General features: G+C 39.7%; 1 protein-coding gene across 1 annotated transcript in view; it reads left to right on the top strand.

Annotated features, from left to right (window-relative positions):
• The first annotated feature begins 2254 nt into the window (after positions 1-2254).
• GALNT5 (polypeptide N-acetylgalactosaminyltransferase 5) overlaps positions 2255-16289 on the top strand; it is a 37169-nt gene continuing 23134 nt past the window's right edge. The window contains exons 1-3 of the mRNA XM_015818369.1: positions 2255-3651; positions 13381-13547; positions 14877-14996. Coding sequence (XP_015673855.1) covers positions 2255-3651; positions 13381-13547; positions 14877-14996 — 1684 coding nt within the window. The remainder of the gene's footprint in view (positions 3652-13380; positions 13548-14876; positions 14997-16289) is intronic.

Below are 16289 nucleotides of genomic sequence, written 5' to 3'. Positions count from 1 at the left end.
GGCATCACAGAGATGTTTGAAACCACAGCATGGCAATTTTAAATTTCTTTCATTGTACCACACCAAAGGAACAACAGCAATCTTTCATGTGTTTTCATGTGCTGGCTATATTCATACATACTGCCAGGCCAAAATGTGTTGGGCTTAGCAATATGTGTGAACAGAGTTACTGCGGGCTCATTCCATAAAGGCTGCTGTCATTTACAGCAAAAGTAGGCAACCTGTAGACCCCGATCCACTTTATTGCAGCTGTCACAATTGTCTTGGATAGCTCAATGTGAACATTTAATGTGCTGGGTAGAATGCTCTTCCAATTACAAGATAACTATTAAAATGCATTTTCTACTTTCCTTCCTTTATCACTTTTTATAGCATCTGAAAACTTCTATTCTACACAAAAAATTACTAACTTTTAAGGCCAACAACATATTTCTATACGCAGATATAAGTCTCATGGATTTCAATGGAAATTACTTCCCATCCAGAAAAAAAACAGATTTAGGATTGCAGCTTCAGATTATCTAAACCTGTGATGCAAGAATGAGATCTTTCTTGAGCCATATCTTACTAACTACCAAATATCTGCTTTCATGCATTTGGAACAGATGTTGCATTCTTGTTTGTGCGCCATTCAGAGCATCCAAGTCAAAGGAGGAAATAAGAAGTAAAGGCTGTATTCGGTTCTCTTTACATTCAGATCTACCAAGTAATGTTGGCTTCCTATTGGCTCCCTTGTAAGGGCTTTTTATGATTTGCATTCATCTGTTTCTGCCATGGCTCCGTGATATTGTGTTAATCTCATTGTCAATCCATGACCAAGACATTCCCCTACCCCCCCCCCCTTTTCTGAGTCTCTCCAAGAGCAGTTGTTAGCTTTGTTACAGTGATTTAAAACAGAGGTAGGACTGGGACTAGCAACAGAGACTGCAAATCCCATGCTGATATACTGTAATTTTTTTGAGCTCAAGACATAAGGAAGAACATGCCTTCACAACAGAAAGACCCATAGAAGACCCACATTATTATTATTAATTATTATCATCATCATCATCATCATCATTATCCTCCTGTTGCTTGACAGGGAAATATGGCGACCTGACCTAACTGAAAATGGAGCCTTTTCATCATGGGGGAATTTTTTATTTTTATTTCTGTCCTATTTTATTATTGCATGAGTCTTTCTTATGCCAGGATAGTTTTTTTTTATTGAGTCCTCCCTGAAATGAGCACAATTTGAAAACGTTCTCATTGGTTGCTTCTACTGCAAATATCAAAAAGTAGTAAGATAAATTGCTTTCAGGCACTTTCAGAGGACCTCTTTGATCCATTGCTGCCAGCCACTGCAGTAACATGCTGACCTGAAACATGGTTTGCTGCTGGCTTAGCATGTCAACTAAATCCACCAAACTATGATTGGTGAACCTTAGCTTGTGTGCCTTAGTGTAACCTCTCGGCAAATTTATTCAATAAACCACGATCAAATAAACCATGGCTTGCCAAAGAACAGAAAAAGGTGGGCGGTTAATGAATATACATCAGAATCATTCAAGATAGTACAAAAGTTTTCTGAAGAGAATTTCCCCACGACTACAAAGATGGAATCGTGAGCCACATACACACAAACAGACAGACCACAGGCACGCACCAGGCTTGTTTCTGGCGTTTGGGCACGATTTTCAAAAGTATCTGGGATCTCGGAAGGTGATAGTAGTAAGTAGAGGCTACGCCAAAGCAGTGAGAAGTTTGCGCTTTGTTTTCTCTCCCGAGACGGTGTCGAATTACAGAGAACGAAAATCCAGCTTGGGCTGGGGTGGAGCGGAGGAGGGTAGCTGGGATCAGTTTCTCCAGCTGATCTGCAGCCGCCTGTTTCTTTTCTTCTTTTTCACCAAGTAGAATGGAGAATCTCCCAGGCTGCCGAGAGGAGGAGGAGGAGGAGGAGGAAGGGGACTCCTAAGCAGGCGCTGCAAACTGCACCCGCCGGCCGCTCGGCCCCTGCTTGCAGGCTGGCTGGCTGACTGGCTCAGGACATGCGGCTGCAAGGCCGGCCACGCGACACCGAGGAGACGTGGATGCCGCGCTATAAATATGCCACGCAGGCAAGGCGCAACAGGCGACTTCTGCTAGCTCGCTATGCGGGCGCGCTCCAGGGCGAGGGGGCTCCGCGTGGCGCTCCTCTTGCCGCCTCTGTAGGTAAGGAGGCCCGGAGGCGGCCGGAAGAACAGCTTTTCCGAGGCCGGGCAAACTTTTCTCCGAAATGCATAAACTCCGGAAGGTTTGCCGAGGCAGCGGGCGAGTCCTGGCTTTGATCTTCGCAGCCTCGGTCGTTTGGCTGATCTTTGACATGGCAGCCCTCAAGTTGTCCTTCGGCGAGAGCGGCGCCAAAGCGCTGCAAGGGGAGACGGGCGGGAAGGAAAGGGGGCGACGGCGAGTTTGGCGCAACTCCGAGGATGGCCTGGGGAGGTGGTCCCGAGAGGAGACCGAGGTCTCTCCGCCGGAACAAGACGGGAAGCCCTCTAGGAACAGCGAGGATGCTGGCCGGGACGCGGAGGGGAGAAGGCAGCGCTTATCCCCCGGCGCGACCCCGGCCAAAGCAGCGCCCGGGAAAATACCCGGCCTGCGTGACATACTCCCACTGAAACGGCGACGGCCGCCGGCTGAACCTTCCCATCCCGCGGGAAAGAAAGTCAATGGGGCGGCCGCCACCAGCCACCCCCGGCAGACCACGCCAGCTCTGGCCCGGTGGGACCAGGAGCCCCACTCAGTAGTTGCTGAAGGGCGAGCGCCTGTCAGCCCAACTCTTCCGAAGGGAGCCCCTCAGAAGGCGCCCGCTCAGAGGACCGCGGGAGGAGCGGAGGTGTTGCTGCACATGGAGTTCACAGATAAAGGGGCTTTGGCTGGGTTAAAACGTGGCGTCCCCACTGGAAGCAAGCCTGGGGAATGGCAGGGTCTTCCCAAAGCCAACAGGACCGGGGGGCTGCTAAGAATGGTAGCGGCTCCCGAGGTCACAGGAAGGTGGGGTTTACCTGCTGGCAAGCTGAATACCTCAACAGCAGAGAAGCAGGAAGTCTCTCTGAATAAAAGAGCTCCAGGAAACCTGCCAAATAGGAAGGATGCAAAACTACCTCCGGCAAAGGATGCTCTTTCGGAAAACCAACAGGTCTTTATAACCAAGGAGCTGGTCCCTATGGTTTTTCCAACAAGTCAGCATCTCCAAGCCAGCACCAAAGGATTTAGATCGATGGGAAAGTCTATACAGCTGCCAGGTGAGAAAAGCAGTAATAAGCGGAAAGCCACCAATGCAACCCAAATAGGTGGCCTAATTAAAGCCGTGACCACGGAGGGGATCCTTGCCAGAGGAGGAGCACTGGGGAAGGTTGACAAAGGCCATTTAGCAGGCGAAGAGCAATTCCCCAAACCTAATCAGAGCAATGTGAATTTCGCAGGAAAAAATCGGCTCCATAAAGTGTTAACGATTGATAGGACCCTGACCCCAAGAGACCCCAGAGCGCCCGGTCAATTTGGACGCCCTGCTGAAGTCCCAGGTGAGAAGGAGGAAGAAGCCAAAAGGAGATGGAATGAAGGGAATTTCAATGTCTACCTCAGTGACTTAATCCCAGTTGATCGTGCCATTGATGACACAAGGCCTGCTGGGTAAGCTGTGATTACTTGTGCTGCACACCACACATTTGGGCTGGTGCAATTGCTGATTTATCAAATGCTTGTCTAGAACAGGAATTCTCGAGGTCCTGAAGATAGATGTCATGGGGTCCATGAATTTCGATATATTATATGAATATTATTATACTATATAGTTATTTTTTCATACAGTATTTGATAATAGGATTGAACATAATTGATTTTCTTTGTAATACCATCTATAGCTATATATTTGTATGCATTTAAATATGTAACATGCGTTTAAGTGTTACATGCCATCCAGAGTTGTTTTGTATGAAAGTGGACATATAATTGCGATTAATTAAAAAAAAATACTCCTTATTTTCCCCCAAAAGATTTTGTAGGCTTCATGAAACTCTTAAAGGAGTCTATGGAACAAAAAAAAAGTCAGTTTGGTCTAGTGATTAAGTCACCAGATTAGAAACCACAAAACCTCTGAGTTCTAGTCTCTCCTGTCGGCTGGATGACTTTGAGCCACTCATTGTGTCTCAACCCAACTTTCCTCACAGGGTTGTTGTCCTGGGGAAAGGAGGAGGGGTATTAGGTATGTTCACAGCCTTGAATTATTTATAAAAAATAAAGACAGGATTAAAAAAAATCTAAAATAAAAGGGAAAAGACCCCTGGTTCAGATCTAGTCTTCAGAAAGAAATATTATTTTAGATATACAATATTCACAAAAGTCATAGGTACCTAAACAACTAAATATACATTACATAAATTTGCATCAGCAAATTAGTAATAAGCATAATTAGCAATATGTGGAGTAAAATTAACCTTTAACATTCTCCTCAAAGCCAACAAAGGCTATATACATGCTTTTCAGAGGAAATATTCAAACAATGTGAGGCCACCATACAGAAAAGGCCTCCCCCAATATTTGAAAAAAGTTACAGAACATCAGATGTTAACCTGGAAGCTCAAATAGCAAGATCTTAAATTATTGAAAGACTTAGAGGCTACTGTGAACAATTTAAATTATTTTAGTATTTTTCATAGAGGTGCAAATGGAAGTACTGAACAATGCAATCCTTTTAAAGTTTGTTCAGAAATTAGTTGCAGTATATTTGCTTTATCTAATTTTCTGGTGAGTGTACATAATTTTGTGTGTTTAAAATGGTGTGTCACTGCTGAAACATAGCTATGGATTTTTATATCTGGAATCTTGTTAGTGGAACTGTACAACTAGAATATCCATGCTGATACTAGGATGCACGTGAAAATTGGAAACTGGCCCATCAGATTAAATATCATTGCTACCCAAAAAGTTAACACTGAGTGATGTGCTGAATTGTGTAAACACACCCACACATACAGACATACAAACTGTTTGTGTAGCCTTGAATATGGAACGCAAGGATTTCCTCTCTGCTTATTTTAAAGAACAAAGTTGGCCCTTAGAGGAGCAATTTTCCTGCAAGAAGAACTTTGCTTTGGCAGCTGTCACCTCAGAAAGAAAAAGGAAGTTTGAAACCAGTCTCAGAGTATCCATCAGTGCCCCTGGTGCTAAACCAGTAAAGGGTCACAGACATCCAGTTACAGGAAATCCATAATTTTCTGTAAACTGCCCAGAGTCACTTTATGAATGAGCTAGGCAGTATTTAAATCTGATAAATAAATTAGTTTTCTCTAAATAGTGTTCCCAGGCATGAGTCCTCATCTTGCTTCTGTATTTAGCATCCTTTTCTTTATTTAAATGTCATTTTTTTCAGTTATAATTCTACCTTTACATTTTGTAAAAAAAAAAGTTCAATTAGATGTTTTTATTCTACTGTGGGGAAAACAGTTGTATAGTAGTACTAAGCTAAAAGCTATAGTTTACAAATCTTGATGATTCAGTTCAGACAATATAAACCACCACCACCGCCCCCAAAACCGGCAGAGCCATAATATAGCTTCCTGTGATGTGTGAACTCAGCCACAGAATCAAATCAGTGGCAAACTGTCATTATTTCATTTTAACACAGGCTTTCAGAGCCATGCAAAACAGTATTACCCATGCGTGATAATCGGCTTATGGAGAGAAGTGCACTGATTTAGGAATTGCATATATTTAAAGCAGCATTTATGTGTCTTAAACAGTCGGTTTCTGGTACCTAAGACAGAAAATACCCAGTGCTCTTTTAACCTGTGTAAAGCATACATGACTTAACTAACTGTGGAGTTGTGGAATCAATCTCCCTACTTGAGTTTAAGGGGCTGGGCACTCAGAGATGCTCTCCCTTGCAAACAGCATCTTCATTATGGATCAACTGGGGCTCTGAGGTGGGGGGAGGGGGAGCCCTCATTTTACTTGTGTTTACAAAGCTATGGAAACCAACCTTTTCCATCAAGTTTTTGGCCTGAATCTTTGGACTTGGGCTCCATTTTTATTTGCACCGATGCTCCCTTTTTTAAACCCGTGTGGCAAAATGTTTGGGCAATACAGAAATATTGTGGTAAATAAATCTGACACCTCAGTTAAAGCCATTGCAAAATTTTCAGAGGCCTTTGAAATATGGCAGCTGAGGAAGGTAAATAGCCTTTCATTCTTGAGGAGTTAAATTCTTCTGACTAAAAGCTGTTTTCCATTTCCCCTTTGTCTGCCAGTCTAACTGAACTTGAAAGCAGGTAGGCCAACAAAGGCTGTCTTTAACATCTTGAAATACAGGCACATTAATAAAGGCACCGGAGAGCCTTCAAATGATCTGCCTTGGATGTTGTCATAGATACATGTTGGTATATTGCCTGCAGAAACTGTAGCTTGGCACTCACTTTGTAAATCAAATTATTGGTACAATGCACCATTGTCCTATTGATACCCTTGGCCAAAGATAGTGGTGCACTATGGCAATATTTGGGCAGCATTCAGGGGCACCTTTACAGAGTGAAGGCTCTCAAATGCAACAGGATTACCTGAAAAGACTATGAAGCCCAGAATGGCAAAGGGCAGAGAATAATGTTTCCCATCAACTGCTATTTGATCTGTGTTTTAATCAAGAGATGCCAGTCATTGAATTAAGAGCCTTGTCATGTAAAACAGGCATGCTCCCATTGAGATGCAGTCCACTATTTTCCCCAACAAAACAACCCAGAACAAAAAAAAAATAGTTTTCCATCTAGATTGGGGGATAGGATCAACCACCCTATCAAACATTGGTGAAAAATGATCAGGAGAACAGGATTCTCTGTGGGAGGAGTTCTTTGGTAGCTTGCCCTGGCCTTCTCAAGATCTGCTGGAAGATATATTAGCCTAAGGGGTAAAGATTCCCTTAAGGCATCCATCAAACCCTTAGCTGAATTGCAAATAGAAATGGAGAAAAATGCTTTCCCTTCAGCCTTTTGTTCATGCAGAGAAGACCTGACCAAAACCTTTGACTCTTCTATTTTTTTTTTCTAAGCCAGCATGATGTAAAAATGACAAATTCAATGAAATGAGAGAAATCTTTATCACCAGCTAGATCTACAGATTTTCTGCTGTACTTCTTTGATAGGCTTAGTGGGTCACATTGAAACGTTGCTGCTTTGAGGCTGTCAATAACACCTCAGTGTTCGCTGACTGTGGTATGGGGGGAGGAGGAGAAGCTTTTATTTGGACAACATGACAGAAAAACAGCCTTGCAAGTAGTTTCTTCTTCTTCTTTTTCTAAAGGGCGCCAGCTCTCCAAACAAATCAATTTATTCTACTAAATATATGCAAACAAAACCCTTGAACGTCATCATGAATGTTACTAATACTCCTGGAAATTAAAGCCTTGTCTGGATATAAGTGAATTTTGTTTTCTTTGACGTTGCTGCATTTTACTTTATTGGGCTATTTGAAGAGGAAAATAATGCATGGAATTGCCAGAAAAAAAGAAACAATTATACATTCTGGAGCCCTTTAAATGCACCCATTTTCTAAGTTGAAAGCATTCTTGGGAACAATGGTCTGACTCAGTATAAGGCAACTTGTTATGTTCCTTCACCTTTGCGTGTATGTACATTTCAGGCAAGTCCCACCCCACCTCATGCATGTTTATTTGTGACAGACTGAGCACTCAAAAAAGGCTGGCTCTAGATTTGCAGAGATCGTAGTGGGTTTTACTGTATTTCTAGAGACTGCAGGATACATAAAATTTATTAGTGATTACTTCGAAGCATATGTGTCATCCAAACATCAGCTTTCCATTTAACTTATAAGGGAAATGGGCAGCATAATTGGTTTTTTTTTAAAAAATTCTCAATTGCATGTCTTTTCTATTTCTGTCACTTCTGTGAAGTTCTCTTTCTGAAGTTTCTTCAGCCCTTGACTTGATAGTTACTAGTTCTGCATTTTGCGTTCAGGGGTGGATCTAACCTATATTGCTATGTTGCCCATGGTTTATTGTAACATCCTTAACAGCATCAAAAATAACACTGAAATCCCCCCCCTTAGAATAGCAGTCCTTTTAGTCCATTTGTGCAGTAGTACTCTTTGCTTTATATAAGTCTGGTAGTCATATAGCAAGAACTGCAATATGACTTTCTTTTTTGAGAGATTTATATTTTGTTCTTTAATGTGTTCCACTCCCAAGGTATCTCACAATTAATACAAGAGATAAATAGATAATAATACAGAATCATTAAACAAAGCGATATGATACAGGTAGTCCTTGATTTATGACCATAATTGGGAGCAGAATTTCCATAGTAAACTGGGGCAGTTGCAAAGAGAACCATCAATTTTTCTGACTATTTTTACCACAGTTGTTTTTTATTTGTGTTTTTCTAATGGATAATTTTATTCTTTTTTCAGAGTCTTCGGATACTAGATGGGCAGCAAATAAATTGTTTCAGTGAATGAATGAATGAACAGATGAATGAATGAAGTGAATCACATTGTTAAGCCAATTCCCCATTTGTTGGAAAGTGGCTAGGAAAATTGTAAATCATTATCATGCGATTTCAGGATGCTGCAACTGGTAATAAATGTGAGCTGGTTGCCAAGCACCCAAATTGTGACTGTGAGGATGATATGATGGTCATAAGTGCCAGGACAGGTTGTAAATCATTTGTTCCGAGGCAGCCATAACTTTGAAGCATTGTTACACGCATGGTCATAAATCGAGGACTACCTATGTAACATAATTTAAGTTTCACACCCGTAAAATATGTTGGAATGAGCACCAGCTGTAGCAATGTTTTTAAAAATTTAAAATAAAGTCTTTGGCGCACACAAAAAATGCAAGAATGGGCAATGTATACCTTTCCCTAGGGGAAAATAATTTGAAAATTTCTATCCCCCATTCATCTGGTAGGGACTCCAGAGGACATTTTCAAGGACAATTGTGAAATGTTATTTTACATTGTGTTAAAACTATATTAAAATGAAAGTTCTTGAAAGTACCTTGACCTAGTACAGGGGTAGGCAACCTTGGCTCTTTTATGACTCGTGGACTTCAACTCCCAGAATTCCTGAGCCAGCCATGCTGAGGGGAAAGGGAGAGGTTTCTAAGCTGAGCCATGCTGGCTCAAGAATTCTGGGAGCTGAAGTTCACAAGTCATAAAAGAGCCAAGGTTGCCTACCCCTGACCTAGTAAAAAGTGTGTGTGATCTGCTCACATAACCTGGGATATACATGGCAGCAAAGTGTCATGGGATTGCCTTTTTACTAATACTTTGTAAGAACGTTGTGTCACATGACACTCAGATACTTACTGATGCAGAATGTTTTAGGTGTTTGTCACTGTCGCTAGAGCTTTATAATTAAAAGGTTCTTGCTGTCTTCCTGACACTCTTACCTTTTTTTCATCTTCTTCTGAGTACCAAAACTAATTCATTCTAAAATCTCATCTTTCCAATTTCCACATTTCCTAGAGTGCATTGGAAATCAAATAGGGTTTTTTTCTGTCTCCCAGCTGGAATTAAACTAGGTTTGCTTGTATAAGAATTGTGTTAAGAATAAAAAAAAATAACTTCCATAAACTCACATTGCAATTTTATGCTAGGGAACTTCCAGTGATCAATCTATAGTCTTAAGTAACCATAGGATTTAATAGTAGTGGAACACTACTATCTAGAGGTAGATTCAGTGATTCACTCTGCCCTCTCCCCCAGAGAGGCATTTCTTACTACAGCCTTTTCCAAGCTGATTTCCATGCCGGCTTGCAATTTTGGGAGTTGCAATGCATGTTACTGAATAAATCCAAGTAAGACCCAATTCAGATCTCCAAGTTTTGATTATTCTTTCTTTTTTTAAATCAAAAATATTTTTACCTTTGTTGTGGCAGCGTTGGAAAGGTTCGGCTTTGGTGCTGGCATGTTAGCATTTAGGCTCAATAAAAAAAATCATGTGTTGTTTTATGTTTCTGGCTTATGTATCATAGGGTTTTCCAAATCTTCAGCTATTTCTATATTGTTAGTCTTTGTCTACCTGAATCTGTCTATGTTATAGTACTTGGAATTACAACTCTCATTTCTCAGCCACATAGAGAATTATCAAAATTGCACCGAGAAGCACCAAAGTGGAGGAGACTGCTAGAAAGTCTTACAAGTTGGTAGAAAAAGGTTTACTGTACAATAATGCAGATCTAGAACAGATGAGTGCAAGAAAAATTAGGTAAGCCATGGGTGTGCTATCCATTTTATACTTGAGCAAGTTACCTACTTTTCGGGCTTTTATAACTCCAGTTAAATCAGGATTACAACACCCAGGAGACCCAGGGCCATGTTGGCTGAGACTTCTGGAAGCTGTAATATCTGGGCAGTTGGAAAACATTAGTTTTGATGTTAAATGCTTCCAGTTTACCCACAGTTTACATTTGCTTTACATCTAGCTTCCTTTTACAATAAAATCCACAGTGTTTGCTCTACATAAATTATTTCATTTCTCTTGACTTCTGTTTCCTTATAACTCATTGTGATTGCCAACCCTTCTTGTTTTTTGTTTTTTTTTTAAACAAAGATTTTCCTCTGGAAAAATAATGTAGGTGCCTTGGGATTTGAAGACTATTTTGGCCACCCTGTTTGATCACAGGAGGCGGGTGCTATTTTAAACCAGAAACTGGCTAATATAAATCCAAGCTGCAGTCTGGATCTTTTATTTTTATCATCCACTAGGGACTATTCTTTGCCAGCGACAAGACTGTATTAATACAAACAGAAAATCTATCAACAGTTAGTACAACTTATGGGTTATTTCTCAATTTAACTTAACATAGAGTCTTTGTTGTTGAATTTAACTCTTGTTCAAGAAAGTCCTTAAGTTGGAGGTCCTTTATGGGGTCCCGTCTCTGCCAGTAGACCTTCACTATGATATTCATGGTCTGAACAGCATTGAATGGCTGAATCTAGTTCCTTTTAATTTACTCGAGTGCTTTGGGTGACCTTGTCCAGCTTGGAATATTGTGACAAATGTATAAGAATATTTATCTCCAGCCACATGTTTCTTCACAGAATGCCAGATCAGAAAAATGTTACATTTTATGTAGGATGGAATATGGAAGAATGCTATTCCAAGGCTTTGCAGCTATCTGAGGATGCCAGTAATAATGTTATTATTAAATAAATAAATAAAAAATAAATAAATAAATAAATAATAATAATAATAATAATAATAATAATAATAATAATAATAATAATAATAATATAAAGTAAATAATAACTTGCAAGAATGCTTAGAAAACATGATGCCTCATTATAGTTTCTACTTTTCAGTCTTCCCATTTCTTGGTTAACCTTTGGAAGAAACTGGAAAATATGTCCCCAATCACAAATTCTTGGCAAGGATCTTTCCTTTTTTTTTTTTTTTTTTTTTTTTTTTTTTACCTTATTACAGAATTAGTTCCTGTGTTGTTTTCTTTGGGTAGTAACTTCAGGGCATTTGCAGAATTCTTTGTCTTATTTTTTTCAGCACTCTATCTAATGGAAATAAGCTCCATGACTTTCTTGAAAAAAGTCTTCTATTCAATCTCAGAAGTGGGTATGGAAGGAAGGGAAAGAACTATTTTAAGATAATAGAATGTGGATGTGCCTGAAAAGCCTATTTAGTAGCTGGCAATATGTATCTCGAAGCTCATTTGGCCACCAAATGAGAAGAGAGGACCTATTGGAAAAGATGTTGGGAAAGATTGAAGGCAAAAGGAGAAGAGGATGGTAGAGGATGAGATGGTTAAATAGTGTCATTGATGCAGGGGACATGAGTTTGGGCAGACTCAGGGAGACAGTGGAGGGTGGGGGGGAGCTGGGGTGTTAGGATCTATGGGGTCACAAAGAATCGGATATGACTTAGTGACTGAACAACAGTATCTCAAACCAGGCCACAAATCTGGATTTTAAGTTGAACTTTAAAAGTTCTACATCTGCTCTTTGGTACACTAAGCTTTCCCCTTCTCCTAATCCCTCTAGTTTTAGTATTCTTTTGACAGCTGAAAAGAGCCAGGCAAATCTGTCTGGACCCATCCAGAAATTAACGAGAATCTGAAATTTTTGCTCAGGAATGAGATACTGTGAGTGTCTGAATTAGGACTTGAAAAATGCTCTTACAAAAAGGGACAGAAAAAGCTTGTTTTTTAAAAATTTAGAATGTATAAAGAATTATGCATCAGCGGCTTCTGTTGTTTCTGATATAATGTAAATTGTATCTTGTGTTGCATGAAAACGCAACAGTAATTTATGATTTGTATCTAGCACAAAGCCACACTGTAGGCACAAAACTTGCCAGTCCTAAAGGCCAAGGACCATGTCTTATTGAGATGATTCCACTTATGGCTCAGTTTGGGGGATAAAATCTGTGAATTTCAGTGAAAACCAGCCCATTAGCAGGAAAGTTTTTGTAAATAGCAGGATTTTTCACTGTGATATTTTTGTTAGAAACTCAGTCACCGTTTGGTTACAATAATATTTGGGCAATTGCAGTCAAGGTCAACCCATGGAATCAGTGGCAGAGCCTTCAGCTTAGAATTCTAAGCGGGGCCTTTACCCTTGAACAGATCCTCTTCCTCCCCTGATGCTCATTTACTTACTCTCTTCACCTGGTCTGATCTGCTTGGCTGTGCAAAAGAGGATGTGACAGATACGCACCTGTCTCCATCTGATCATAGATGTAACAGTTTCTGTTTGAAGTTTGAGCAATCTAACTTTAATGTTGAGATCAAAAAATTATCAGAAAAAAGAGTAAGAACCTTCAAATTCCCTAACTAGTGAGTACATGGACAGCAAACTGAGCAGGCCTAACAATTCACAATGCTCCCCACTACATTAAGATGTATTATAGGATTATGCCATTGCTATTTCTCAATTTCCATTAAGCAGATGCCTAGCAATGCTGATTGCTGATGGTGTTAGCTGTATTGGAATCAGGTACTCAAGTGATAGTTTTCCTTACTTTACACTCAAATTTCTTTCCCACAATGTTTAATTGCTGAGTCTTTGCATTTTGATAGGTATTATTTTAGTCAGTGCTTTTTTTGTAAAAAAAAAAAAAAAAAAAAGGTGCCGGAAGTCACACATGTCATGCCTTGCCTACCCTACAAGGTTCCATCCAAAAAAAATGCCAGAACTCTGTTCTGGGCGTTCTATGACAAAAAAAAGCCCTAATTGTAGTAGAATTTATTTTTTAGAGCTCAACTCTCTTGCCTTCAGGAAGAAAACATCAGTAAAATACGTTTTTAGGGCAATTGGAGCGGTTAATGTTCACTTCTACCAGTAAGCTTGTATCAACTGTTTATGTTATATTATGCTATGCTAATCTCTTTTGCTCCAGATGTTCAGATCTTCTTGTCCACAATGACCTTCCCACCACTAGCATTATCATGTGCTTTGTTGATGAAGTGTGGTCCACTCTCCTGCGTTCTGTCCACAGTATCCTCAACCGGTCCCCCCTTGAATTGATTAAAGAAGTTATTTTGGTGGATGATTTTAGCACAAGAGGTAAGTCGATATCTCAGGATCAACATGTCATTTAATAATTTACTGTTTGAAAAAAATATATATATTTTTCATCATGATAGAGGTTACTGAGGTTCTCTAATACATCCCATACATTTCCCTGAAATATCAAACTGGCCTTATTTTGCTTCAGTGGATCCCTGTATGTCAGGCACAAAAGATCAGGTCTACAAGTGAAGGTCCAGTTAAACTGATTTATTGTTACTCATCGCTATGCATAGGAATCTCTCAACTAACAGTTGGCACCTGCCAACAGCACTCTAGGAAGGGGTTGGACTTCGTTCTCTTGTGGCTACGTAGGGATTCTAGTCTGATCCCTCTTTTCACTCTGCCTCCAAATTCTGCCATCTCTTCTCCTACATTATATCATATTTTTTTCTCCCCTTACAATTTAGAGACAAATGTATCATATATTACATTTGACTTAAAAGCATGCAGAATATTTTGGGGTCATTGGATGCTTGTGTGCAAGATTTGAGAGATCAGCTAAGTATGCCGCTGAAGCCTGATAGAAAGAATTTGCTTTTGGCCTATAGAGAGAGGGAAGTTGCATAAATATGTAATGACAAAAACATTTTTAACCTGTGAAATCCTTATAGGAGGAAGAAAGATTTGGTAGTACTTGGTCAATTGTAGATAGTGGAGATAATTCTCTTTTCCTTTAACAATAATTTCCCAGAAAATGACAATGGGCCATTTTGTAAGGCAGAAGCAGCTGATTGGTGATAGGTACATCTTCATGACTGCTTCAAATGTTGGCAACTCAGTTTTTTCTCTTTAGGAAAAGTAATTCTCTGCAGCCTCATAGGCCTCTTCAACTCAAAAGTGCTATGCTACTCCTTCCTTTTTATGGGACATAAAGAATACTGCAAATCTGGAGATAGCTTTTAACCAAGTACTTGTTTCATTAGAGGATCTTTGGTTTTTATTATTTAAAATGGTCAGCAATGACACTTTTAAGCTGCTTGCCAGGTAGAAGGTTTACTTTTTTTTCAGATTGCAAGAATATTGTTTATTTCTGGATAGACCAGTTGATATGAAAAATATCAAATTTTGATCTTTGTGACCATTTTACTGGATCAATTCTACCTAGTAAGGGTGACGTATAATCAATTGATTAATATGTAAAAGTAATATACAGTTTCTACCCTCTATAATAACTGTCGGTAGAAAACAATTTTTTGGTATTTTTCAATAATCCTCTATAAATTGGAAGCAGTGTTTGAGGACTGATGACCCATTTTATTAGTTAAGTTTGAAATAGGTACAATCTGTAGTCCACACACTTGATTCTCCTCTGTTCTAATTTAGCTTACCTGAAGGACAAATTAGACAAATACATGGCACAGTTTCCAAAGGTCCGTATCCTTCATCTGAAAGAAAGGCATGGCTTAATACGAGCAAGACTAGCTGGAGCAGAGATCGCCAAAGGTAAGCAGAATGGCATTGATTGATTGCAATTACCTTACAAGGTACAGAAATAATTAGAACAATCTAGTTTCTCAAATGAAATTTGTTCATTTAAATTTCATTAGAATAAAGTAGTATGTTCCTAGCTTTTGGTTAGCTGGGAGCAGATGCTAACATGCAGTACTCTTAACTGAGTTCACACGTGTGAAGTCATGGCTTGTTTTATCCTCTCTCCTTATTATTCTAAGCAGTTTACAGTTTTTAAAAAATACAATAAAAGATAGGTAGTCTCCATTTAACGACCGTTCTGACTTCTGAGAGCAATGACTGAGTTGTACAACCAAGTTGTAAGTACATCCGAGGTGTACTTACAACTCGGTTAATTGTACTTGTTGGGTTTTTTTTTTTACTTTTATTTTTCTATTTTGTGTTATTACTGTAAGCTGCCTAGTTATGCGAGCAAGTAGACGGCTATATAAATTTTCTAAAATAAATAAATAAATAAAATAAACTGAACCTCAGAATTCCATATGACACAATTCCCCATGGTCACAGGATCATGATCTGAATGCTTAACAACTGGCCAGCTTGCCAATTGTCGCCAGTGTCTCACAGTCATGTTGACATGATTTGTAGTCTTGGGTTCCCACAAGTAAATTCAATGGGGAAGCTGGCAGGAAATCAGAAGTTATAATCCTCTGAGGTCCTCACTTAACAACCTGCACGGTCTTAGCTTAATGACAGTAACTGGGGACTGCCAGAAAAGCTGTTGTTAAATGGTGCAGTGACATGATCTTGCATTTTACAACTGCATTTTTTAGGAATGGAAATTCCAGCCCTAATTACTGTTAATAACCAAGGACTGCCTATAAGCTCAGAGAACAGCAAGAATTCATCAGTTCAACCTTGAACTACATATGTTTTCTACTTTTTGAATAAGATAAGAATCTAAGAACTTAAGACTATCAACACCACTCCATAAAATGAGTGGCCACACTTGGAATACTGCATCCAGTTTTGGTCACCACGATGTAAAAAAGATGTTGAGACTGAAAGAGTACAGAGAAGAGCAACAAAGATGATTAGGGGACTGGAGGCTAAAACATATAAGGAACGGTTGCTGGAATTGGGTATGTCTAGTTTAATGAAGAGAAGGACGAGGGGGGACATGATAGCAGTGTTCCAATATCTCAGGGGCTGCCACAAAGAAGAGGGAGTCAAGCTATTTTCCAAAGCACCTGAAGGCAGGACAAGGAGCAACGGGTGGAAGCTAACCAAAGAGAGAAGCAACCTAGAACTAAGGAGAAACTTCCT

Source organism: Protobothrops mucrosquamatus, unplaced genomic scaffold, assembly GCF_001527695.2.
Source record: "Protobothrops mucrosquamatus isolate PMUCROS unplaced genomic scaffold, P.Mucros_1.0 scaffold729, whole genome shotgun sequence".
Lineage (NCBI taxonomy): Eukaryota > Metazoa > Chordata > Lepidosauria > Squamata > Viperidae > Protobothrops > Protobothrops mucrosquamatus.
This window is presented reverse-complemented; position numbering and strand designations above follow the sequence as displayed.